The 27,329-nt window shown below is 53.3% G+C and overlaps 1 protein-coding gene across 6 annotated transcripts; it reads right to left on the bottom strand.

Annotated features, from left to right (window-relative positions):
• Positions 1–710: 710 nt before the first annotated feature.
• LOC116949517 (uncharacterized) lies at positions 711–27,228 on the bottom strand. Of its 6 annotated transcripts, none has more exons than XM_076072396.1 (21): positions 26,992–27,228; positions 23,379–23,441; positions 22,575–22,934; positions 21,879–22,109; positions 21,461–21,571; positions 20,886–20,988; positions 19,765–19,832; positions 19,068–19,138; positions 18,599–18,681; positions 17,997–18,108; positions 16,695–16,835; positions 16,121–16,221; positions 15,432–15,603; positions 12,407–13,165; positions 11,756–11,901; positions 10,776–11,486; positions 9,867–10,031; positions 9,130–9,449; positions 8,485–8,622; positions 7,918–8,033; positions 711–6,843 (listed from the first exon to the last, which is right to left on the bottom strand). In XM_076072396.1, the coding sequence occupies exons 3-21, from the start codon at positions 22,915–22,917 to the stop codon at positions 6,736–6,738; spliced, it is 3,999 nt and encodes a 1,332-aa protein (XP_075928511.1). In that variant the 5' UTR covers positions 22,918–22,934; positions 23,379–23,441; positions 26,992–27,228; the 3' UTR covers positions 711–6,735. The 6 variants fall into 6 exon arrangements, with proteins under 6 accessions (XP_075928511.1, XP_075928507.1, XP_075928510.1 ...); XM_076072392.1 differs by lacking the exon at positions 23,379–23,441 and adding an exon at positions 23,901–24,029; XM_076072395.1 differs by lacking the exon at positions 26,992–27,228 and adding an exon at positions 23,901–26,917.
• Positions 27,229–27,329: the final 101 nt, after the last annotated feature.

The following is a 27,329-nucleotide window of genomic DNA, read 5'->3' on the forward strand; positions in this document are numbered from 1 at the left end:
TGAGCGGAACCTTCACAAACTTTGTGGGTACAATGGTTATTGCTCTAAACGAGCCTGTAAAAGGCTTTCAAAGCATGTTTTTTTTTTTATCCACTGTTGCCATGCCCCCCCCCCCCGCATCATACCCCCACCAATGATTTGCCATTTTCAAATCGACGATAGGCTATTAATTTATAATACAAAAAAGTATTCCTTCGTAGAAGCTAGCCTGGCACGGCTCTGGAGGCTCCGGGTCGCTTTTCCACTGCAGAGTGCCGAGCTGTGCTGCTGACGTCGCAAAGCAATCAAGTTGTGGGTAACCACCCCCCCCCCAAGCCAGATTGAGACATCCTCGTAAGTCTTGTGCCGTGATGGCCCGGCGCTGGCCTGGCTCAAGTGTGCCAGTGGAGAAGGAGTAATTGTAGATCGGGCACATTTGTAAAATTATTTTCGTCACTCCGTGTGTGTGTGTGTGGAATGGCACCGAATAAATTAACGGAGCCCCCGAATTATTATGTTTTTTGCTGCGAGCCGATATGAAGTTGAAAATGCGAGGCGGCTGCTGCGTGCCCAGATTCCGGAATATCCAGGTGCTCGGTCTTCTGGACCATGTGTCCGGTTTTGTCAGCGAATTAACTCTTTTTGCACAGCTAATGGAGATGCATTCCTTATCTTTTGAAGGTCGAGACGGTCGAGCGATCGTCGTTAGACCGAGATTTTTTTTTGTCGTCGTCGTCGGTTTAAATACGAACTTTTTTTTTTCGGTGGCAAGAGCAGCGCGTCCATCAACGTCGGAGATCGTGGCTGCACCCCAGCATTTACCGCACAGACCCACCACACGCGCCACGCCACTTGCGCCGGAGCTCACCCCTGCACTGTTATACACAATAATACACAAATACAGCGAGTCCTCAAAATAACGGTGAAGGATATAGCAGGCTTTTATATATTTTTGGCGGAACCTTAAAAAACATATCTCAAGGCCCTCTCTCTAGTTTGGTCAGTCTTTCGAGCAGCTCTGGGCTTGTGTCCACGCTTCCGAGTTTGTTGACTTGTCTGAAAAATCTGGCGCGTTATCATTATTATTGATACATTTTTTGTTACACATATATCGCACTCAGGTGAGCTCGGACAATTTGCGCCGTGCAAAGCGACCGCTGCCTTGACGATGTTGTTCTTGCTAGCCTCGGTCTTCACGCCGCGCAGAAACGTGGATGCGACCCGTACAGGTCCCTGCCGAGTCCCGCACGGCACAGCAGCCGCGACTGCTACCGCAGAAAAATTGGATTGTGCGATCCGGAATTGGCTCGTGTGATTTTCAATAATGATTATACCTAAAACATGTTTTTCTACTTGTACGTATGCAATAAAAGCAATATCAATAATGTCGCAAGCTGTAAATGGCCAAAGGTTGGCCTTCATGGGAATGACGTGGTTTTGGGAAGGGGAAATTGGTATCGTGGAGGCCAACACAACCCTGAATAAGCCCGATATTGCGAGGACACACAGTGCAAACACACCCCCACACAAGCAACGCTACACTGCACACGCATGGATAGGTCTGCAGGTCATAAAAGCTGGGAGTTGAGAAGCTCTGTTTTGAGTATTCTCGAGCAAATGTGCAATGTTTTATTTTATTGTTGGTGAACTTTAACCCCTGATCAGTGTTACGTGAATTAGTATAACTTGTAGGAATTAGCGTGCGCGTCGTCGGCAGAACCCAGACTCCGAGCGCCGTGGAAGGTTCAATGAATCCATCCCGGGCTTTCGCCAACACCACCACCACCACTAAAATCACCCAACGAATCGTCTATCGGATTGACTCTGGAGATCCACTGAAACGCCAGAGATCTCCTGCTTAGATGAGCATTGAAGCGGTGCTCGTCTTGTGTTTACAGCCCTGAGCCAGTGGTTAGACATTCCACATTCCTATTGTGGGAGTTGAATCCACTGTTGATCTCTCCCACCAAGTGGCACTCATTTTACGGAGCGCAGAGGGATAGATGGGCCCGAGTCAAGTCTCTGAAACACGATTTGAACTCGCAACGTTTCCGATTGCCGAGCCACCGTGGACAGACGGAGGTCCTCTGGCTGTCAGAAAACAAGATAAATGTATTGAAATTGAAACGCGAATTGTGTTTGTTAATCGTCAAATCCAACGATTCTTACATCTTTGCTGCCGCGTGTAAATGTCCTTGTTCCCGTACGCCTTTGATTACGGGAATAAAACAAAGGCATAATGCAGTAAAATTCCTGCTATCCGTAACCCTTTTATCCACCACTCCGTGGTCCGCGAAAAATCCGTGACCACATTCTTCCTATTAACCGCAATCATCTGCGGTTTCCCATCCTGCGTTGCGGAACGGGCTTCCTATTATCCGCCAAAGTCTTTGCAAATTCGCGCGATTTTATTGGTGAACAAAATTCATCACTACGGACAAGCAGAAGCGAATTCGCAAGATAACGTCGCGGATAATAGGATCCCGCGGTGTTTTTGTCGCCCACATCCCAAATAAGAGGAGCTGTGGTTGTTGGTGCTGTTAAAGACCCCGACATGGACATTGGCGAGTCCTTTCCCAGCCCGGAGGCTGTGATGCTGTAGGACTGCCCACCGTGTGACGTGTTAATGTACATAATCGTGCCGTGTTAAGTATGTTGCTATTAAAATAACGTTCTGTTTATACTGCTTGTGTCAATGCTTTTGTTTGCCAATTATTGTTTGTAACAATAAATTCTTACCGTGAACACGTAAGCCTTGTGAGCGACCGTTCAGAGGTTGTGGCTTCAAAGTGCTGTCCCCAGGACCCAATGAGGGCTTGAAGTAGCTGGCAACAACCAATGTTTCAAGTTGGGACCTGGGAAATGTCACTTGCAAATGAGACGCCCGGGCGCATTATACAGGGTGTTTGAAAAAGATGGACCCGATTTGAAATTGCTGTATCTCTGCAACCACGAACCGCCCATGAATGAAACTTACCACTTGAAAGGGCAGGGCATAGAGTTTCAAATGATGACCGCTAGATGCCTCAGCGCACAAACAGCCCCTAGCCTCAGTCATTAGCAAGATAGCGACCCCGAAACACAAGGCGTTTTGCGTTCTGCAGTTCAGCAAAATTTAATCCATAATTGCGGTGCAGCGTGTTTCAACGGCGTTTTGGCATTGATCCACCAATGTCAAAGAGCATGGTGGCACAAAAGACCGTGGTGTTTTTGTGCCACCATTAGCGACTAATCTGGATGACCTAAAAACAGAATCACGGCAGTGGTGACTTCAGTGGAAGACACTTTGAGAGGCGTTAGGGACAAATTCAACTATCGTCTCGATGTTGTCCGTAAAGCAGGTGGAGGGCACCAGAGCATTTATAAAATGGTTAGTAAAACTAAATAACTCATTAAACCGTTTGTAACTTTTTGTGTAATTGTAACATTGCCATCGTGAAATATACTGCTTTGAAATTGGGTCCATCATTTTTAAACACCCTGTAGGCTGCCAATAGGGAGATGATTGCTGCTGCTGTGTGCGTGTGTGGACAATCCCAAGAGTAATTTGTGGGCATTTTTAAAAATTGGAACCCTGACAACCGGCACGCAGTGGCCTACTCTCGCGAACATCGGGGGAATCTTTCATGCCCACTGTGAAGCCGACGGCGCGTCATATCACCAACGGTTACCGCACCCAGCAACATTAATCAGGGGCGGCCGCTGGATTTGAACCACGAACCAGCGCAACAAGCGGCGAACGCAAAACCGCTGGGCCGTGTCACGGTCCATGGATCAATGTCCTCTGAAGAAGGGCCCAATGACTCAAACGTCATCCCTTCAACTTTTCTTTTCCTTTTCACGGCCACGGTGTTATTGTCAAACGTGCCGAGTCTTATCTGGCCTTATAGGATAATTATAATCGACGTATAGCAACCACTCTAGAGCGAGCGTGGGGGGGGGGGGGCGCCGGCCACCCGTGGAGAGCCAAGAGCTCCGGTCGCTGCGAGCCTTCCCCTTGCTCGATTCTGGGAGCACACAACGGTGGGGCCAGCTGTAAGGTTTATTTCAAGAACACAAGGTTTAACCGCAAGCACAACCCAAACACCTGCATTGAAATGTGAACACGGTTTCACGTGCACTTGGTACAGAAAATCGTATTAACTATGGCACGTGTATATATATTTTGCATAGTTAACAGCTGCTTAAACAACCATATTGCATACAGATTTTTTTTTTTACATACCAGCAATCAACACGGTCCCAATGCTCGAGTCCTTGAAAAGCGATGGACGGTACACCGCAGTGCTTTGGAGTAATAGAGGTGCCAACTGGGCACCCTGTGCGACACAGGACGTTGGTTAGCAGATGGATCGATCTCCTACGGCCGGCCTCCCCGCACGAGACACCGAGGTGGCACGGCACAGACAGCCGCCGCTGCAGACGGCAAGTGGGGAAACCAGACGCTTGCAGAGGAATCGGCCAAACAGGACCATCCATGGGAGGGGGCAGGCAACCAGCCACAAACACCTCGACTCGGAATAACCACCGGGACGTCGCGCCTGTAAATAATATAAATGATAAGCAGACAATGGCTCCTTTGCTCATCCGTCGGCGTGTAACAAAAATAAAAATCTTTACGCGGCCCGTCGGCCTTCCGGAAGGCTGTGGTGGGCAGATGAGTTTGCGCGAAAGAATGCTTGCACCGTGTTAATGTGGAGAGCACGAGATATATGGAAGGCATTGTCTGAACCTATTTTGTGAACGCCCGGATTACTAAAGCAAAAGATAACGAGGGCTCGTATTTAATAGACACGCGGTGTTGGAAACATTCCCCCCTCCAGTATATCCGATTAGTGCGGCCCAAGATGTGAGGAAATCGCGGCCCGTGTGAAGCGGAGTCATGGGGGCCGTGTGAAGCGGAGTCATGGGGGCCGTGTGAAGAGAGGTCACGGACTGTTGAAGTAAAGCTGTGGGCCCGTATCTGGACCATGGGGTGTAAGCTCCCAATCCCAAAACTTGTCAACATGCTGCCAAGTGTGGCAATGATTATTCCGTGAATCAAATAAAAAGGGCACTCACCTCTCATCGTATCCATCACATTGTGCAATGGATACGTATCGAACATCCATCGTATTGTGCAAGCAAGAATCTAATATTTCAGAAAAGCATGCGCTGAATTATTGTATGGAAATGTGACACTTATGTGAACGGAACTAATGAGGCAGATCTGGACAGAACACACGAGACGGGCAATACTAATGAGACCGTATAAACGAGATAAACATAACTGATAAGAATACAAATAACCGACTTTACCGGATTGAACTGTAACCCCATATCGTTAAAATTAATATCAACGATTAGGCATAAGGATGCGCACGACTGGGTCCGTGTATATGCCCCCCAACATTTCAAAGGGTCTCATGACATCACATTTCAATAATTCCAATGCTCAGCTGTCATTCTTGTTAAGCCTGGGGGGACGACGACACACCCCCCCCCTTATGACAGCTGTCCCAATAAAGCACCGAGTGGTCATTCCACGAGTTTTCAGATCTAAAACCACCAAACCTGCTGCCGTCTCTCCGCAACCAGTGTGAAAATGCACATTTTAAAATCGGCGGTTAATTTCCCTCCGAAATTCTCCGCAACACGTCTTATATTAATACACGAGCTTATATTTTTCAAGTATAGAGGATTTCACAGGCATCCTGCTACATGTGTTTTTTTTTCTTTCTTTGTTCTTATAGACTAAATAATACCTAAATAAATTGTATGAAAATAAAAAAATGCGGAGCGCACTTATTAATAAAGAAAATCTCAGCCGAGTTTCCCCGCACCACCCCCCTCCCCCATCAGCCTCCGCAGATTTGGCAACTCGTTATAGGCCGATTTGCCAGTTAACGGCTGCCATGGATGAAAGCAATCGGCGTGCAGCGGTGGGAGAGGTGGGGGGGGGGATGGTGGGCACTCAAACCGCGTCGCGAGGCCCCCACCACGAAGCCCTCACCACGAAGCCCCGTCGCGAGGCCCTTGTGCGAGCGAACGTGTCAATCTCAAAACGTCGCCCTCCTCCTCCCCCCCCCCCCCTTTTTTTTCTTCTTCGGTGCGTCGCATTTTTGGCAGAAACGGTGCCTACGATGCCTCTCCCTTCCTTCCTTCCTTCCTCCACCAACAAAAGGCAGCAGAACTCGGCAAAGGTGATGCGATTCGACCGCCCGGTCGAGGACGCCACGACGCAGCCATCGACGGCGCGTGCGGTTTTTTCGTCGGCTCAAGATGGGCGAAGGTTTCTTTTCCGGCCCCCCGCAACGCGGCTTTGTCCAGACTCGCAGCGGGGTGGCGCCGACGGTGCGTGTCCGCGTTGACCACGCTCGAGGCGGCGTCACAGATTAGAGCTGGCAAAGGTGGCACGCGCTGGGTAGCCTGGGATGACGCCGAATTGCCTGCCTCTCCGCCCGCGTGCATGCGCGTCTATGGAGGGGCGGCACCGCAGCGACAGCCCAAGTTTGATTTCCGGCCACGGATAACATCCGAACTGGTCCTGGGCCTCCGCTAGATTAAACACTGGGGAGACAAAGGCGGCCGGGTGCGGTTCCAGCAACACCACCCCCTTCTCACGCGCTGTGCCGTCCTTAATAGGTACTCGCCAACAGCACTTGCGCCCCCAACAGCCTGTCTGGGCTCCACGGGATATGTTTACGTCTCTATCCGTGTTGTCTCGGAGAGAGGGAGACGCTTTTCTGTGCCACGAGGTCTCCGTCCGTGCCAGCCTCAAAACCTCTCGGCGTGGCCTCCTCGGCCCCTGGAGTCGAGCGTCTGCTGGAAGAGGTTGCCCTGCGACTGCCTCCACTGCTGCGACTTCTTCCTCACCTTTTTCGTCTGCAACGTGAACAGCAGCGGCGGCAGCAGCAGCAGCAGCAGCACGGGATTCGTTAACACCTCCACACGCACACACACAGCACAGAGACGGGACGGCGAGCCCGACCACCGCACCGCGCAGCCGGCCACGCATACAGAGGCTGCTGGGTGAAGTGCCGTCCTTGAGCTAAACATTTTTGAGTTGAAGTTTATTTGATTTGCTGCACGGATGATGGTGGTCCCGTTAAGCCGGTTTGCCCAGATGTATTTTACAAGGGAGATCTGTGTTGCTGCGCGAGCACAGCAACAAACCAAACAGGTAGACATCGACATCGCAGAGAAATAAGTAGAGGGTCCCTTAAGGCAGCGGTCCCCAACCAAGAAACCGGTTTCGTGGAAGATAAATTTTTCACGGACTGGGGGGGGGGTTCCATCATTGGGTCTTCCCCCCTTTTCAAAGAAGCTCTCCAGCGACGTTTGTTTTTTACTCATTGTGGCTACTAGGGGTTAGAGCTTGTGGGCTTTATACCAACACTGTGACTGAGACAAGTGCGCAGTGCGGGAAAAGAGGCGCGGAGGGAAGTGGTAAATAATAAAATAATGGGCGGACCACGCGCAGACTCGCCGCTCACCTCCTGCTGTGCGGCCCGGTTCCTACAGGCCACGGACCGGTACCGGCCCGCGTCCCGGGGGTTGGGGACCCCTGCCTTAAGAGTTATTTAATGGTCATAAACGGAACACACGGCCTACGAGTGGTTGCTGCAGCTGCCACCACGCCCGATCACCTTTGTCTCCCCAGTGGCGATGTTTACACACCACACCAGGTACTCATTTAAGAGCCGAGTCGACCAAGCGGAAACCCAGTACCGGCTGGGAATTGAACTTGGGCCGCTGAGTTTGCAGCACAGCGTGCTAACCACTTCACGACCACTCCCCCCCACCCTAACCACTGCACCAGCGTGAACCACCGCACCCCACACACACATAGACGACGCAACGACGACAGTGGGAATCGAACTCGTGTCGCCGGGTTTGTAGCGCGAAACGGCACAGGCAGCAGGGGGGCGAGGGGTTGCGAGCGGAAACGCCCCTCACCTTGCCCAGGTCAAACTCCTCGTCCCACTCGTCCGTGACGCGGTCGTGTCTGCACATCGCGATGTCGCGCTGCGCATCGCGGCTCACCAGGGACGGCTGCCCGTCCCACGAGAGCACTGCACCGCCAGCAGCACAGCCAACGCCACAATTATACCACACCAGCATGACCACAACAAAACGACCGCGATTAATACCATCAGCACCACCACAAAATGACCGTCATTAAATACCATAGCTAGCATTGCCACAACCGCGATTAATATCATCACCACAACAATCAACACCACCACCACCATCAATAGCACTACCACCACAATTACCAACACCACAATTACCACCACCACCACCAATAGCACTACCACTAGCACCGCCACACCATCATGGCCACCACCACAACATTCCGCAACAACAACAACTCTCGGACAAAGCCTCGATCCCTAAATCCACAGGTTGCACCGGCGACGAAACTCCAAAGACTCTGAAATAAAATAATAAATTCCCGACTTACCACCACAACAACCACGATTAAACACCGCTCGCGGTTATTGGGTGGCGAGCGCCGACTACCTGGGGTGCCGTACGCGCGGTCCGACGATCGGCGGAGGAGCTCCTCAAGCACGTCAGACCTCCGCGGGGCGACCGCCCTCTCGGGTTCCGCCAGGCCGCGGCGCTCACGAGTGTGTCTGTCCCACCGCACCGGCGCCACTGCACACGCGGCGGGGGGGGGGGGGGGGGCGACACGGGGCGACACGGGGCATGCGCGTTGCGGTGAAACGCCGGTGCCACTTTTGGGCAAGCGGACCGCACCCTTTTTAAATTGGCGACGTCTTGCGGGTGGCCGGGCATCTTACGCGCAAAGGCCAGGTGCGCATAGGAGCACACAAGTCTGAGTTTACAGCAGGCGGTGAAGCGTTACAGTGGCACTCGGCGGTGAAATTCACCATCACGCCGCAGCCGCGCTACTGGTTTGACCTCTGCGACAACTGGCGATGAAGTCAAACGTGCCCCCGATGAGCACGGTTGGCTACGTACGGTGCAAAAGAAGTTCAACACGCGTACACGCAAGCATCCTGCCACACCTCCGAATAAAGTAAAAAAAATTAAGTAAAGGATGCGTAAAGCCTAAAATCTAAGTTACACGCAACCCTTACGCAACCGGGAGAAGCCAGAAGGACAGGGCCAATGCGAATGGAAACGCGCGTGGACAATCACCATGTGCTCGCTCTGCCGCACTGGCCTGCCCGTTCATGAGTGCCGGCAGCTGCTCCTCCTGGCCTGCATCGGCCACCTCTTCCACCACCTCCTCCACCTTGGCGGCCCCACGCTCGTTGCCGCCCGCTTCTTCGGAGTGCCGCCGCTTCTTCTTTTTGATTTTAGGGGGCCCGGCGTCCGCCTCCGGGAAGTCTGCCTGCGTCCGCTCGGTGGCGTCAGGCCCGAGGAGCTCCTCCTGGTGGCGCTCTCTCTTGCGCCTCTTCGTCTCGTCGCGCGGTGCGGCGCCGGTGGCACAACGCTCCTCCGAGTTGTGGAGCTCGCTGTGGAGAAGGAGACGAGGGTAAAGGTGCAGCCCCTGCAACTGCTCCGGTCACGCCACGGCCAGCAGAAGGGCCTCCACACCGGAGGAGGGGGGGGGGGGCGACGCTCGAGAGCTCCGCAAGTGGACGGAGGCTCTAGAGCCCCTGCCCTACAATAGAGGGTCGGTGTTTGGCCTACTCTTCCATGCTGGTCAAGACAGCTTGGGGGGGGTGGGGGGAAGAACGTTTCACGCGGGCCGGGGAAGCCCGACGGGCAAGAACACGGCTGTTGGTTTCTATTCACGTTGGAGCTCGGGCATTAAGAGGGAGGGGGGTTGGGTTTAGGCCAGGGGGCTAGGGTTTTTGTTTGCGAGGTTGAGTTAAAACTAAAATCAGTCATCGTTAGGCCTCCCCGGGCCGCTGCGTAGGTTTACTCACGTCACGGAGTCGTCGTTGTTGGAGGTCGTCACGACTTCCTCGGCCAGGGCGGATCCTTCCCGAGTCTCGGCTTCCCGCTTCGACTTCCGCTGCCTCTTCTTTTTGTGCCGTCTCTTCCCCTCCGCCCCGCTCTTCGGCTCCGAGCGCTCATCAGCAGCAACGGAGCTGAAAATAGACACACCGGGAGCAGCATCGTATATTAACTATTTTTTATTTGACCAGGAAAGGGCGCACTGAGCTATATGGCTATTTTTCAGAAGTGACCTGGCCACAAATGATACCTCAACGAAATGGCTTATCGCGTGTAAATTTATAGCAGCCAAATACTCTACACGCGCGTTGATTCTAATTGTGGAGTGAAAAATCGGAGGACTCGGAGGAAAAGCCACGCAATCACGAGGAGAGATTCAAAACTCCAAATATACTGTACAGGCGTCACGGTGGGGATGGAACCCACGACCTCCTGCATACCAGGTGAGGTAGTTAACATCTCGCCACTGTGGTGGGCACCCCCTCTGATTTCACCAACCAGCACTAACCAAATCGTGAAGCATGGTCAAACAACCCCCAAGACTAATCCAGTAAGAAAATGGATTAACCAAAGGCTGTGTGCTACAGTATTTTAAAAATTATTATTTGGAATGTGTAATAGTATTATTACACGGTGGTTATTTTCTCTATGCTATAAACCTGGAAACTTGAGGGTCAAGGTCAAGTGATACCTCACCTTTCCATCAACTTGCAGTGACCAGCGTGGTGTTCAACAACAACCACCTGATGACCGACATACCGTGGGGGTGGGGTTGCAGGCCTTCATCCAACAGTGGATTGACAAGGTGGCTGTGGAATATTCATATTCTAAACACTCGTCACAACGGTAAAACGTCGACGCTTAGAAATTGAACTTACGCGTCTTGGCGTGACTCTACAGGCGTGCGCTTCCTCTTCTTCCCTCTCGCTCTACCGGCCATGTCGTCTCCCGTCTCCCCGGTCTCCGTACGCGGCGCAGCGCTGCTCTCTCCTCCGTCTCCGCCTTCTTCACCGCGGTGCTGGAGGCCGTCGTCGCGCTCCCTGTCGCGGTTTCGCTTCCGTTTCTTTCGTTTCCTGCGTTTGCCCGAGGCGGTGGATTCGGTCGTGACCTCCTCCTCCACCACCACCACCTCAGCCGCCACCGCCTTCTCAAGTTGCCCGATGCCCTCCAACCTCCGGCCTGCGCCGCAAGGCTTCTCCCTCGGTCCCGTGGTACTGCTGCGGTCGCTGTCACCACCGCCAGTGCTGACGTCTGTCGCCCCGGCCAATGTAGCCGAAGTCTCCGCCGGGGTGATATTACTCTTGGTCAAACCGTCGCCCTGCTTGTGCTGCTGCTGTTGCTGGTTGTGTTTAATTTTGCCGTTCGCTTTCCCGAGAGCCGGAGCCTCGTGGCTTCCATTCGCCACGAGAGGTGACAGCAGTGGCGGCGGTAACGACGATGACTTGGCAGTTGCCACCCCTCCTCCTCCTCCGCTGTGCGCGGTTCCGTTGGGTTTGGACAGAACATCCGATTTGATTTTCCCGGGCGGGGAACGGCACAAGGATGGGAACGCAGGGGTGATGTTCCAACCAGGGCTGAGAGGCGACGGCCTGGTGCAAAGGGGGAGGGAGGCAAGATGGAGTGAGTCTCTAATAGCTACACAACTTCAAACGGACGTTCAGTTGCATGTATGAATGCTGAGCTTCTTTCGCACCGTACGTAGCCAACGGTGCTAATCGGATCATCTTCACAAGTGTTATCGTGCCCCCCACCACCGCCCCCCCCCCCCCACCACCCTTGGTTATGGGCAGATGGATGTGGTAATGTGGTTGAGTAGCGTTAGGAAGGCAGTGGAGCGCCGGTGAATGCGGGGAACCACCTGGAGGAGGGGGAGCGCACGGGGCTGCTCGAGACCGACCACTTTCCGACCGGCAACAACGACGGCATCGCCACCACGAGGGGCGGGGATAGCGGCAGGGAGGCCCCGTTCACGCGCCAGGCCGGGCGGCCCACCTGCAGAGTGGCCTGGGGGGGGGGGGTGGGGGCGGGCGGTGCACAGGCAGGGGCATAAACGCACGCGCACGTACACACACAAGACAAGGGATCCACCGTGCGGCCTTTAACAGGCTGTTAGGCCAAGTGCCGTGAGCGAGTAGCACCTATGAAAGCCGGCATGGCACACGAGGGCGTGGGTGGCCAACACCACGCCCGGCCGCCTTTGCCTCCCTCGTGGCAATGTGTACACACTGCACCAGGTTCTCATTTGAGGCTGAGTCGAACTAGGGGAGGCCCAGAAACGGTTCAGATAATCGTCACCGGTGTTGGCCGTGAGCAGGAATCGAACTCGGGTGGCCGGGTTCGTAGTGGAGCGTGCTAACCGCTACGCCACCGCTCCCCACATATACACACGTCCACAAACACACGTAGCTACACAAACATCACAACGCATACACAAAGCCCTTGGACACACATAAACAAAACACAAGACACCGACCCACTCCAAGCCTCGATACAGAAACACCGCAGTCACCTTCGGCGACACGAGGAAGAGCTTTCCGAGCAGAGGCCTGGGCTTGTGCGCATTCTTCATCGGACTGAGCGACAATTGCATGGCGGTCGTCTTTTCACCACTTGCGCTCGCCGCGTCCGAGTGGGCCCTTTGTCGGGCACTGCAGCCAGCTTGCTCCTCGGACGCCCCGACCGGGTCCTCGCTCTGCGCGCTCGCGAGGGCCCCGCCAACGCGGCCCGCGCCAACGCCGCCATCGCCGTCGCCTTGCCGCTCGGTGGCACCGACGATCGTCTTGCCCGCGCCGTTCTCGCTCGGCTCCGGAGACGTTTTATCGTCGGAGCCGTGGGTCTTCAGCTTTGGCTTGTCGGCCACCAGCGCCTCTTTGGGTAGCGGCTCCCGCGACGCTTTCCCCGCACTCCCTCCGCCCTCCGCGGCCCCGTCGAGGCCCGATGGCGTGGGGCGTGGCGACACCGCCGCTGCGGTCCTCTCTCTGGGCGGCACGTCAGCGGCGGTGGCGTTGGCCGTGGCAGGCCGAGCTGGGGGTTTTGCCGGAGGAGGCGCGGAAACGGAGAGCCGCGGAGTATCAGCTGCGTCCGGCGCTTTGGGCTTCTTCGCGAAAATGTCGATGAACGCCGGAGCATTCGTCACTCTCGGCTGCCACCGGGCCGGGCCGAACGGCGCGGTGGACACGGTGGCCGGGGCGGACGCCCCCGCGTTTGGGCCGCGTTGCACGGAAACTCCAAGCTGGTCCGGTCTTGCCACGATAACAGAGTCGAAATTCTGAAGCGGAAGGTGGGGCCGAGTTAACGGACGGAACAGTGGTAAAACCTCACTAGCTCGTTAACATTTAGCCAACCGATGACAACTCGTTGGCCGGTTACCGCTAAAGACGACCATTATCCCCTGGCCCTGGCTTTGGCCGTACACGCAAAGAGGTGACTCGGTGGCAAGAGTGCTTATAATATAAAAAACGTAGGTCTACAGGAAGCGATCACCAACACCAGAGAAGTGCAATCGCGGAAACACGTTTGTCCAACCTCGTCTATCGCGGCTGCCATTCGACGACTCGCGGAAGAGGACCGGTTTAAAAAGGGCACTGGTGCTGTATGAAAGAACCTCATGGAACATTCAAAAATATAACTCATCCACACCCCTCTGTCAAACAGTGCTGGGTGAAGGCCTCCCGGCGCTGTGCCAATCATGGGGTCGTCCGACCAAGGACCGGTTCCAGTCCACCTTCACGCCACCGACATCGGTCGTAGCTGGGAATCGACCTCGGGTCACCAGATTCGAGACGCAGAGCGATAATCGCTACAGCGCCACCGCCGCCCCCCCACCCACCGCCGCCACTGCTACGTGCCAAAACACGCCGCTCGTCCGTACGTCTCAAAAATTAGCAACTCCTTCGACGGTGGCACGCTACCGATCGGTGGCCTCGCCGTGCTGAGCCAAGCTGCAGCCCGGACGGGCTGCTCCCGGCAATAGCGACAGGCGCAGCTTAAGACGGCATGCACAGGAGCGAAGAGGAGCGACGTGCGGACAATAGCAACAGTTCGTGTGTAAGCACGTATCGCGAACTGTACGTGTGCATCGGGTGTATTACATGTGCACTGTATATCGTACGTGTGTATCGTCAATTGTACGTGCGCACCGTGTGCCGTACATGTGTATCATGTGTATTGTGTCCATCGCGTATCGTATGTATCATGTGTGCTTCGTGTATCATACGTGTTTATCGAGTCCATTGTGTGTATCGTACATTTGTATCGTGCATTGCGTTGATCGAATGTGTTTAACATGTGTGCTTCGTGTATCATACGTGTTTATCGAGTCTATTACGTGTGTATCGTACATGTGTATCGTGCATTGCGTGCAACGTGTATCGTATGTGTTTATCATGTGTACTTCGTGTATCATACGTGTTTATCGAGTGTATTACACACGTATCGTGGATCCTAAGTGTGTATCGTGTGTAGTATGTGTATCGTGTGTGCGTGTATGTACGTATATATAATAGGGTTGTGAAAATATTTTTTTCCTCTTAACTACGTGGAAAAGGATGTTAAAACTGGAAACCAGTTTGCCACACGTTCAGAAATGTCCGGCAATAAACACAACACAGTTACATTGGATAAAGGAGAAAAGAAAGGGAGCTGGCACAGTGGTGGTGTTGCGGTCAGCGCACTGGACTTGCCATCCGTCTCCTGGCGCGACAGTTTAGACATTGTGGGCGAGATTCTTAAATCCCCACCCCCTTCCCACGGCCCCTCCACCGCCTGTCCACACAGCAGTGCGAATGATGATATCCTTGGGACCCTTTTGCCGGCATCAACATGATAACAGAAATTTAAGAGGCTTTCCCCTTTCTCGCAATAAAAAAAAGCGGTGTAAATGTTCAAACACCCAATAGACACCTATTGCAAGGCATCAAAGTCTACGAACGGCTTCAAGCAGGCTGCGCGTGGTGGGGTACGGTGTGGGTACGTGCACCTCTTCAAAGCCGTCCGGTGAGCATAGACCAAATACCCCCCCTGTAGAATTCGCTCCGGTGGAATCCATTTTCGCCAGCAGTGGCGCGAGCGATCGATTGCAGGGCAGCCGCCTTTTTAAACTTGTAACCGAGAAACGTCGGCAAACGAGCCTCGTGGTGACTCGGGCCGCCGTGCCGTTCGTAGGCACGCTCGCGCGGCCACTCGGCACATTCGTACCGGTTTCCAGACGCCGTTTGGGGACAAAAAAAAACCCAGTAAACACATTCTGGAACCGGTTCGTATGCAAGTGCGTATGCATGCCGAACTTCTTTCCCACCGTACGTAGCCAACCGTGCTACCGGTGAACAACCCTAGTATATATGTGCATGAAAGCGTTGTTCTGGAGGCACTGGGGAAAGACGACGGGGACTCACGTGGACGCAATGCCAACGGCTCGTCTAGGATAGAAAGGCGAAGGAGGTCTACTGCTTGTGGTCCATGGACCCAGCATTGGATTTCATGAAGGCTGGAATGGAGGAGGAGAAGAAGGAGCAGCAGCAGAAGTGTGGCGCCACCTTGTGGAGCAGCGGTGGTCGCTGCGACGAGCCCGGTGGGGGGGCGCCGCCCGTTCGTGCGTCTTTGCCGCCGGCCCCACCGTGCTGCCCGGCCGCCAGGGCACGCGCGGGGGTCTCGTTTCCCCGGGGGGTAACCCCGCCATCATCCCCAGGCTTCTTGGCATCCTGGACCCTGCGTCCGTGTGCGTGCGTGATTGTGCGTGTGCGCGCCCGTGGGGCAGAGGGGGTGGGGGGCAGACCATTTAATCCAGCAGGGCACATTTTCACTTTGGCCCTGTGGGGTGATGGACACAGGGGACTGGCGGTATGGGGCGGCAGCGAGAGGGGAAGGCGCAGGATGGGGGCAGCAGTTGAAGGGGCAGCACTTGAAGAGAATGGCTCTGGGATTTAGGGGATCACACCGAGAGGTGAAGTTACTGAGAGGGCTCTGGCAGCACTAGGGGGGTAATGGCACTTCAAGGGGGCAGCACTGGGTAGCGGGGGAGGGGGGGGGGCAAGGACAGCAGGAGGGGCAACTGGGAGGTGGTGGCAGTGAGAGGGGGCTACAAAGAGGAAAACGTTGCTCCGACAAGTGGCACTGGAAGAGAGCGGCACCTGAACAAAATGACAATGGAGTTCATGGGGGCAGCACTGGGGTTTAGGGGGAGGCACTGAAAGGGGGCGGCATGCGGGGGAGGGGAGTAGCGTACCTGATGTAGAAGAGCACATAGGCCTGCTGGTTGAGCACCACCTTGATGTTGCTCAGGCTCACGTGGGAGTCGTTCATTTGGTACCACTGCCCATTGCTCGCCTGCTCGGGAGGGGATGGTGTTGAACGGTGGGAGAACGGGGACCGAATAAAGCCGGCCTCTTAATAAACAAAGCGCACGTCAATCACAACCCTCAACGCGCCGTTCAAGGGCCCATGCGTTATGCACATCGCGCAAGTGTATGCGTGCGTGTCGTGCGTGTGCAACAGCAAGTGGGGAGCGGTCGTGTAGTGCTCATCGTGCTGCACTTTAAACCCAGCAGCCTGAGTTCGATTCCCACTCATGGGCCTGGGCCTCTCCTAGGTCAACTCGGCCTTAAATGAGTACCTGGTGGAGTATGCAACCATCAGCATCGGAGACAAAAACAGCCAGGGGAGTGACATTGCCCGCAAACCTGCCCCTCCTGCGCAGTTGCAAGCCTTAATAATAGGCGCTCGCTAACAGCACTTGGCCCACCAGTCTACACGGCTATTGGCTTGTGACCACGCAGGGGCAGCGACCGGTCGCCTCCCACCTTGATGTAGCAGTAGTAGTGCCCGGCGTAGCAGCTGTAGCCGGAGTGCACCAGCACGGCGTAGAGGCTGTAGTGGAGGGAAGCGCCGTTTGGGACCGACATGAACGGACGGAGGTTGAGCCGCTCGGGGTAGCTCACGTCCTGCGGGGCGACGGAGGCGCAGGGTGATGGGGGGGGGTGGGCGATGTTAGCGTAACCTGTTCCACTCGCAAACGTTTCGTTTACATGTTACAATAATAATGCTGAGTTTGTGACGCACAGGTTTCGTTCAACCCCCCTTTGCGTGAGAGACAGAGAAGTGAGATTCAGAGCCGCGGGAGGGCCACAGGGCAAGCGGAAAGGAGCAGCCAGGACTGGCGCCAACAATTGCCCAAGCTCTGTGGTCCTACGTTGATGTTTGGTCAGCTCCGTAAAAAAATCTACTGCCGAATCGGGAAGCAGTAAAAATCACGCGTGCGGATTATGCAAACACTTTCCGTCGCGTTTGTCCTCGGAATGATTTCATCGGCAATCAAATATTTAGCGATGAAGTTCTTCCATCAGGTAAATAATACATATTTTTTAATAGCCTGGCTCACGTTCGTTTTCAACGATAGGTGGCTTTGTTTTTACGCGGGGCATTGCTCCCCACTCATTTGTCTGTGGGCCACTGAGAGCTGACTGCACTCATGTGCAACGTTAAACATCATGGGACCTCCTTTGCCAGTATCAAAATATGATCATAGGTTTTCCCCCTTTTTTACGGCAACAAAACAGGTGTGTTAAGATGTTAAAACACCAAACTGAAACCTTTCACGAGGAATCATGTCTGCATTAACCACAATGCTTGTGGTCAGAATGCAAAAAAAAAACACTCTGATAATATATGCATTGCCCTGGAAACTGATTGGTCCACACCAGAGACAGCTTTCTTTTGAGCCTCGTCTCAAACGGTGTTAGACCAGAGGACGCCAAAAGGCGTGCACAGCCCAAAGACAATGCCACTATCAGAGTAATGAGAGCTCGGGTAGAGCATCTACATCATGGGACCTCCCCTTTGCCAGTACCAAAATATGATAATACAATCAACGCCTCTCCGATCGCTCTTCCTTTCTCACCTCCAGTGGCCCCTTTCCCCATCAACCAGTTTGGCACAGGTGCTGCGGCTCGCCCCTCCGTGTGGTTTCCGCTTCACCTGGGCCGCCCCCCTTCCCACGCCATCACCCACCAGGGGATAACTACCAAGGTGACTCCACCGATAACGGAATTAAACAAGACCCAGGCGCCCGCGGAGTAGCTCCAAGGAGTTGGCCGCCTACGCACCTTGCTGATTTTCCCGCCGGAGAAGTTCGCGAAGCGTTTCATGGAGATGGTGAGGACCCTGGAAGCGCGGTGAATGGAAAACCTCTTGGAGGCCGGAACTTTCTTGTGGCAGCTGAGTTGAGACAGGAGGAGGGGGCAGTGGAGGCGAAGGCAAATTTTGGTCATCATCATCGTCGTCACTGTGTTAAACATTATCGCCATTATCATCGTGATAATCGTCAATAAAGTCACCATCATCTACGTCGTCACTATAGTTCATAAAAATTGTCGGCGATCGTCGTCGTCGTCAAAATTATTATCGTCAATGTTATCGACAAGATCATCAATGCGATCACAGAGCATCAAAATCATCATCAATTATCATCGTTGTCATTATCGTGGTCATCATAATTGTGCACCAGTAGCGGCCGGTATTTGTGGGCCACTTGGGAAAAACCGAAAATGTACAAAAATGAACAATTATCGAAGCTGCACATCGTGTTTTTTATATTTGTGAACAACGCGCGCGTGCGTGCGTGCGACACCGCGCCAAGTTCGCTACTTTGGGGCCAGCCCCAGCTGACGGGGCCGCCCCCTGTCCTGGCGCGTGGACTCTCGCTCACCGGTGGCACATGTACGCGTTGTCTCCGGACAGCAAGTCGGGCCGGACAAAATGCTCGAGGGCTCGGACCACGTCACTCGAATGCTGGGGGAGGGGGGCAGGTTAGTGGGGGGGGGGCAGAGACAAATGGAGAAAAGGAAGCGATAATTATTCAGGAAGGTAGCTCAGGTCGGTGATCAATCAGACAGCTAATAAGTCATCGATTCATCAAATACCAATCTGAGTGCCTGTGACCAAGTTGCCTGGAATGTGCCCGATCCCATCAGAACAAGCAAGCCAAGCAATGCTGAAGGCACAGGACCAGACCAGACCGGTTCAAATATTCGTCACCGTTATCGATCGTGAGCGGAAATGTGGTTAGCGGAGTGCGCTAACTACTGCACGACCGCTCACCATGCCTAAGGAAGACACACACACACTCGCGCGCATGTATAGTTCACCCTTAATGTGACCGAGTTCATTGAACGCACCTTAATGTCCAGGGCGATATCCAGGTACGGGTCGTAAGTGTCCGAGACACCTTTGCAGACTGAACACTTCACTGCAGCGCAGGATAAGAGACAGGAAACAGTGTCGGCAAATGCAAGAAGGCCGCATGTCCACAGTGCTGACCAGAGCCGGATTTCGGCCCAAATTCTAAGATCGGGCACCAGTGCCAGACTTCTGACCCAAAAGCGCTGACCCTCTGCAGGGGCGGAGGTGGCAAGGTTTTTTAATCATTCCGCTAGTTTACTTAGGAATGCTTCAATGAATCACTTGACTCTTTTTCAGGAGGGACCTTCCAAGTTTCCACAGCAGGAAGACAACGATCGATGTAGGGATTCCAATTAAGTAACTCGCGGCAAATTTTTCAACTTTGGACTGTGACTTCGGCACGCAATGGCCTACTCTTGCGAATGACGTGAATGAATCTTTAACGTCCACTGTGAAGCAGATGGCGAGTAGTAATATTATTACGGTTAATTCACACCACAGTATTAACTAGGGCGGCCGCTGGATTCAAACCGTGGACCTCTGCAGCTACCGCTGGGCCACATTACCTGCCAAACGGTGCAAAATGGGCACCTTGCATTTCAGGACAGACGCAGATACGGCGCAGAGAAACAAGCGATGTTAAATGCGTGTGTGTGTGCGTGATCAATGCAGGTAAATGTCTTGACTTCTGACCTCTTGACCTTAAGTAACCTCCGAAGATTTGATGGACCAGTGTGGTGGCCTGGCTCTGCCTGTCCAGCCTATAAAAATATCACACAAAATAAAATAAACATCAACACAGCAGAAACTGCAAGATGTGAGTTACAAAAAAAACATTGGAGGAAGCTAACGATATTTTAAATTGAAATTCAGTCGGCAGAAACTGGTGAATGAGTGTGACAATATATTTGGTTTCATAACGTATGTCAACTGCAGCCCGACGTCAATTCACTGTTGGATGAAGGCCTCCCCGTGTGTGTGCCAAAAAAGAGAATCACTCTTAGAGTATTGCTGTGTGCCATCACAACCATGACAATTGTGATTATATTATGGCACGCACGACAATACACCAGTTTAGATCTTCCACGGAAACAACAGTCAGCGCTGAGCCAGATCCGCACAATCCACGGATTACGTTGATACCCGGTGCACATGTGGAGAATCAAAGACTCTCTCCTGTTTCTGTGTGCGACTTCCGCTACGAACTCCAAACTGTGGACCACGTGACCTTGCGCGCCCCCTAATGTACACGTGAAAGTGATGGGTGGGTGAGTAGATGATCAGTGGGTGAGCAGTGGGTGAGCATATCTACAATTTACCAATTCTCGGACAAGGCACTAGAATGGCTGAATCCACCACAAGTGAATCTCTGACAGCTGATCTCCATAGGCCATACAAAGAAGAAGTTGGCCTTTTTGCAGTGTTGGTAAAGGGCATCATTATTGTTTTGCGGTGTGCGCAACTAGAGGGCATCATCATACTATGAGAAAAAAAGTTTTGCTGGCTGTTGTGCGGTCGCGCAAGTGCGCCGCGGTGGTGAGGTCAAAAGGCAAATCCGTGTGGTGAAATCACCTGCATCCCACAGCGCTCAGAATCATAATCTTCATTTATACTGGAGGAATCCGATGAGCCACAAATCTCTTTTTAGAGATATCCAGTAAGCGGTAAGCCGGATTCTTGCATCATGTTGACGTCTGTAAGTCTCCCCCTACCCCACCCTCCACTCCTCGGCCATGTATTGTGTAGCGCTGCGTGGTAGCAGAGGGCATTATCGCACACGCTCCGGTATTGCTGCGCGAGGCGAGGGCTCTCACTTGGTGTGCCCACTCAGGCAGGCTTTCTGCATGGCGTCCACGGTGTAGCGCAGGAACTCGTGGGCGTCCTCCTGGCTGCCGAAGCGGAAGTGTCGCGCGATTCCTTCAGTGGCGGAGGGCGGGGGGGGAAACAAAGAAATTCACGCGCAAGACACCGTGGCGGGCGTCAACAAAACCACGATGCGCGCCGCCGCCCGTCCCAACCGCGCTGCCGAGACGAGTCGTGAAAAATAACCTTGCATGGAGACACGAGCGTAGTGGGGGGGGGGAGGGGTGCTGCCACGCTGGGATTGTAGTGCAGTGGTCGCCGGTTCGATTTCACATCGCGGCGCCGGCGGTTAAATAAATGAGCGTTTATTAAACCCCACCCCCCATACCTCCCCCCCTCCACCGCCTCTGTCTATTGAGCAGTATACGTGGGTGCACACCACATCGAGGAGTCGATCGGCAGGTCACGTGTGCTGGGGTAAAATGTGGGTAGTCCCATTTATTCCAAGGCGTCTAGGCCAGCGTGGAAAAGTAGAGTGGAGGTAAAGCGGGGTGTGAGATGTGGGGGTAGGGGGTTGCACACTCACTCTTGAGGTCATTGATCACAGAGAGGGGCTTGATGGCACTGCCGGGGTTGGAGAAAGTCTTGACCAGGTGATTCTGCATGATGCACAGCATGCAAAACCCGCTCTGCGTGCCTGTACACGCAAATACGCACACACACAGATAAGGATCACCCCTATAGCCTCAAAAGACTGTTGGGGCAAGTGCTGCTAACAAGCACAAAAAAGATCACCCCTATAGCCTTAAAATACAGTTGGGGCAAGTGCTGTTACACAATGTCGAAGGACAGGACGGCACACAAGGAGGCGGGCGGCTAGCACCCCTTTGTGTGCCATGCTGGCCTTCATCGGTGCTCAGTAGCAGCGCTTTCCCAACAATCTGTTAAGGCTAAAGCGGGGGATCTTTGTCGTTGTGTTTCCCGAGTGCACGCGGCTCACTCACAGGCGCGCGTGTGTTCGCGCGACATCAGGTAGTTGGCAAGCGGGGGCGTATAGGCGAGGCACTGGAGCGTGGAGTTCAGGAAGCACGTGTTGCCCAGGTTGTGCAGGCCCGCGCCCACCCGTTGCACCCGCTCCCAGGTCAGCACCAGCCTCTCCGCCGCAAACAGCACCTTCTGGGGGGCTGGGATCCCATCTTGGGGAGGGCCTGGACCAGTGCTTCCGCCACTGCCGCCTGCCGGGTTAGAACACCATGCCGAACACAACACGCGGCACGACCCGAACACACGTCAGAGAGCTGCACTATACAACAACAACAAAAAACCTACAGAGTTGCAATGAACATATCCTCGAGATCGGGAGCTCTCTAGTCTCATTTGCACTGACAGGCAGTGGCTCAGGGCGGGGGGTGATGCTAAGGCATTAGCTGATGGGTGACTGGTGACAGAATGATATTAGCCATGGTCACTAAGTCCATAGCAGTGTGGGGTAACCACTGTACCACCACTCATCAATAAAAATTACAATTTTAAGTTCTGCGATCCGCAGTGCAAATCGACCCCCGTCGTTCCACACTGCCACTAGGCAAATTTCACATCGCGGCAAGTTACTGCTGCACCTTGGCCCCACTCTCTCAAGACTTTTTCCGGCAATCACCGCCGCTATCGCCACTGTCTGCACCAGGGAGAGTTGCCCCTACCTGACGGCGGGATGCTTGTGCTGCTGACGCCCGGCCAGGAAGCCGACGGCGCGATGGCGGCGTCCCCTCGGCGCCCGAGCGGTTTGTACTTGAGTCTCAGCGCCGCCAGACGGGAGCTCGCGTCGCCGCTCGAAGCTGCCGGAACGAACTCCAACCGCGAGCGGAGAACCTGGGAGGCCGAGGCGGCCAGCAGCCGGTCCAGGTCCGGTTCGGCGCTTTCATTGGCACTGCCACTGTCCGTGCCGGTGCTCGCCCGTCGCCCCTTGTTAGACCAGAGGTCGCCGCCACCACCGCTGCCGCCACCCGGCCTCAGGGTCGCGTTGAGACGCTCCACAATGGCCATTGTCACGAAGCTTGGACCTGAGAAGAGCAGTCGGGTTCATTTCAGCCGGGGTCTGTCTGGGTCTGGGGTTGGCGAACTGCAGCTCCGGAGCCGCATGTGGCTCTTTACGGACGGCTTCGTGGCTCCCGTCACTATAATTGGAATGTAAAAAAAACATCCTAATTATTTGAGATAAACGGTGAACGTCTAAAAGCCCAACAACGATTTGTCATGCGATATTACAAATCATTGTGCACGTGCTCTTCTTAAAATAGTGATTACAAAAAATATGCTTTGATGTTATTCATTGAGTACCGTCCTGTATTCACATTCTACTACAGTCTTACCAGCGGCCTGGGAGATATTCAGTGAGGAAATTAAGCCTTGGCGTGGACCACCGCACCATCGCTAACAAACCTCAAAATCGTGAAACGTCGTCTCAAGAAAAAATGCAAACCCGTCAACCCCTTTTCAGTGCCTACCTTATTACAGACCAATTCAGATGTTATTGGTCACCCGTCGCCTTATAAATCTCAACGTTCATCCTACAAAGTCCCATCACAAGGAAGAGACACAAAGAAGTAGAAAAATTTACATATTTATTTTTGCCCTCATCGAAACGGCTGTACGCCGTATGGACCTAAAAAACACATTTCCCCGTACAAGAATACAGTAAAACCTTGGATTGCGAGTAACTTGGTCTGCGAGTGTTTTGCAAGACGAGCAATTTTTTTTTAAATAAATATTAATTTGATGAACGAGCGAGGTCTTGCAATACAAGTAGTACGTGCACGCTTTGTCTGCCGAGCGTCACATGATCACAACCGATATACGAGTGCTTTGATATACGAGTGCTTTGGATTACAAATACGTTTCCGGAACGAATTATGCTCGCAATCCAAGGTTTTACTGTACAGGTAAACCGTATGGGTTGACAGGTATGAAAATGTCACGAGACTATTTAGAGCATCACCACACGCACAGGGTGCTCAACACACACACACCTGCAAACTGCTCCTCGATCTGCATGTCCTGTTTCGCCAGATGCGTTGCTCGTCGCTTTTGCAAAGCATTGCTCGGGAAATGCAAAGTGTTGCTTGATCCAACAAGAACATCGTTAAGTTGACAATGCGCTGGAGAAGAGAATATGAACGAAAAACTATTTTTTTTATTATACCATGGCCCACTGAGCTATATGTAGCTCTTTTTTTCCTAAGCAACCTGGCTACACATGATAGCCCAATTAAGTGGCTTATCATGTCGAAATGTATAGCAGCCGAAGAGTCTAAATGCACGTTTCTCAATGCGGAGGGAAAAAACGGAGAAAAATGCACACAACCACGGGTACAGATACACGCAAAATTCAAACATACAGCAGGCATCGTCAGGGTCGGGATCGAACCCACGATCTCCTGTATACCAGGCGAGGTAGTTAACATCTCCTAGCCACCGTGACGATGAGAGAGACACCGCAAACTCCAAATATACAGCAAGCACCGTCAGGGTCGGGATCGAACCCACGACCTCCTGTATACCAAGCGAGGTAATTAACATCTCCTAGCCACCATGGTGATGATGATGAGAAAGAGACACCGCAAACTACAAATATACAGCAGCAGGCGTCAGGGTCGGGATCGAACCCACTAACCTCCTGTATACCAGGCGAGGTAGTTAACATCTCCTAGCCACCGTGATGATGAGAGAGACACCGCAAACACCAAATATACAGCAAGCACCGTCAGGATCGGGATCGAACCCACGACCTCCTGTATACCAGGCGAGGTAGTTAACATCTCCTAGCCACCGTGATGATGAGAGAGACACCACAAACACCAAATATACAGCAGGCACCGTCAGGGTCGGGATCGAACCCACAACCTCCTGTATACCAGGCGAGGTATGATGATAAAGAGAGACACCGCGAACTCCAAATATACAGCAGGTACCATCAGGGTCGGGATCGAACCCACGACCTCCTGTATACCAGGCGAGGTAGTTAACATCTCCTAGCCACCATGGTGATGATGATGATGAGAAAGAGAGACACCGCAAACTACAAATATACAGCAGCAGGCGTCAGGGTCGGGATCGAACCCACTAACCTCCTGTATACCAGGCGAGGTAGTTAACATCTCCTAGCCACCGTGATGATGAGAGACACCACAAACACCAAATATACAGCAGGCACCGTCAGGGTCGGGATCGAACCCACGACCTCCTGTATACCAGACGAGGTAGTTAACATCTCCTAGCCACCGTGATGATGATGATAAAGAGAGACACCGCGAACTCCAAATATACAGCAGGCACCATCAGGGTCGGGATCGAACCCACGACCTCCTGTATACCAGGCGAGGTAGTTAACATCTCCTAGCCACCGTGGTTCTGCCATGGTCCACACGGTGCTGTGTCACCATGGCAGCCTGGCCCAGTCGTGCAAATCACGGAGTTCAAATTCCGGTTCACTTTCCCTTCCATGCTGAAATCTTAAAGGAGGCGAGCCAAACCTGGAAGCAGTTGGTGACAGTCACGGCATAAGGTATATTATATAAACACTGCCTTAATATTCAATACATTCACGCGCGTATTATTAAATTCGTATGATGCGTTGTACGTGTTTTAATGTAGCTTTCCGCGTTGTGCTTTTGCACAACGCGGAATGTGTTCTCGGTTTTCGTGTAGGTCTCAAAATAAGAGACTCTTTGTGTTAAGGTGCTCGTCGTAATAATCATCATCAATGATCGATCCACTGCTGGTTGAAGGCCTCACCTAAGGCGTTTCCCACCTCGCGATCCTGTGATGTAACAAAAAAACCCATCCATATAACCTGCACGCGAGTATGCCGTGATAGTACAAATATTGCTATAGTTTCTCGTGTTTAATTGTGTTATATCGACAATATCTTTCACGAACCCATTGTACCTATTCTTGATTCTTTCGGTAAAGTCACGTAGAAGGGAAATAATACAAATAAAACATAATACAATAAAATTCTCACGACGTTTCGGCCACAACGCAAGCAGCTGTCCTCGGGTGAAGATACAAAGCTGTCAGAAAGACAACTGTACCTATTGTCCACGATTACCAGCAACGTATTTCACGTCGGCGGTTCATTAGGGTTACAACGAACGAGTGCTGTAAATGTATTGCCGAATAATCTAAACACGCCAACACTCAATACGTGACGACAAAGCAACAAATAATGAGGGCGACGTTCGGAACTCCTGGACGTGTTTGGAGGGGTTCACGTTCAAAGTTAAATAAGTCACGGCAAGTGCCACCGATAAGCACCACCATCACCACCACCATCATCATCACAACCTTCCATCATCACTCTCTCTCTCTTCTCTTTATCTCTCTCTGGAGAAACGGCGATCTCCACGAGAATCACTCCGGCCACCACCGTATGGTGCAGCGAGACCAATTCTTCTGATGCAATCTGATCACGAGAAACCCATCTGGACACAAACAGCCTTGCCCACTCCCCCCCCCCCACATCTATACTCAATGTAGGCCACACAAACCCCATGCAGACTCATACGGAGCTAGCTCGCTTTGCAGACCCGAGACAACATTCGCAAGCAACTTGAACTCGAGCAAACTCCGCCTCGTGCCGAATCAGAACCCCCGTCTATAACCGAAACACACCGAAGCAGACCCATCCCGACACCAACCAGGCATCATCCATCATTATCATCAACCCACTGATGAAGGCCTCCCTCCCCCCAAACAGTCGTTACCCTCTCATGGTCCCGCTGTACACCGGGGCAGCTGTACACGTGGTCATTTCATCGCTCCATCTCCGCGGGGCACGTAGCCCCTCATCGACACCCGACCGAATCCCCATCGACCCAGACCCTGGTAACACCCCAACTGAACCCATCCACACCTCGTCAACAAACCAACCAGGGCACCCAACAGACTAATAACGTCCAGACTCTAATCCGTACCCAACGAAATCCCATCCAGATTCGAACCAGATCCATCTCGACCACCATCCACACCCAACCAGACCCCACCACTCACCCCCCCCTAGCAGCCCGCAACCGAAAACGTGGACTGCAACACCCCAAAACCCTCCCCGGCGCCTCTCACCGTAGCCAACGCTGGCCCAAGGCCTTGACTTGAAGACCTAAACCAGCCAGACGACGAGGAGGTCGAGGAGACGAGGTGGGACGAGAAGAGGTGGGGATGGGGTTGGTGGTGGATGCCGAGGCGAGGGAATGCTTCCCACGCGCGCGCCTCCCGCCCACGAGGTCTCGTCAGAGGAGTCGGTGGAGCACGCGGGCGGCCATCTTACCTGGGGGTGGTGGTGGGGAGGGGGGACGTGAAGCCGCCCAAGCACAGCACTCGCCCGCTCCCCCCTATGACGTTGATTCGTCCTCGTGGTTGTGACGTCATCCGGGGTGACGGGGAGGGGCCGCGCAAACCCA

This window comes from Petromyzon marinus, chromosome 37 (genome assembly GCF_048934315.1).
Source record: "Petromyzon marinus isolate PM22_M1 ecotype Great Lakes invasive population chromosome 37, UKy_Petmar_22M1.pri1.0, whole genome shotgun sequence".
Lineage (NCBI taxonomy): Eukaryota > Metazoa > Chordata > Hyperoartia > Petromyzontiformes > Petromyzontidae > Petromyzon > Petromyzon marinus.

Coding starts and splice junctions, on each gene's coding strand:
- LOC116949517 (XM_076072392.1), bottom strand. CDS start 23,925: ATGCAGATCGAGGAGCAGTTTGCAG. Junction 19,139..19,764: donor AGGTTACTTAAGGTCAAGAG/GTCAGAAGTCAA, acceptor CCTGCGCTGCAG/TGAAGTGTTCAGTCTGCAAA. Junction 9,450..9,866: donor AACAACGACGACTCCGTGAC/GTGAGTAAACCT, acceptor CCTTCTCCACAG/CGAGCTCCACAACTCGGAGG.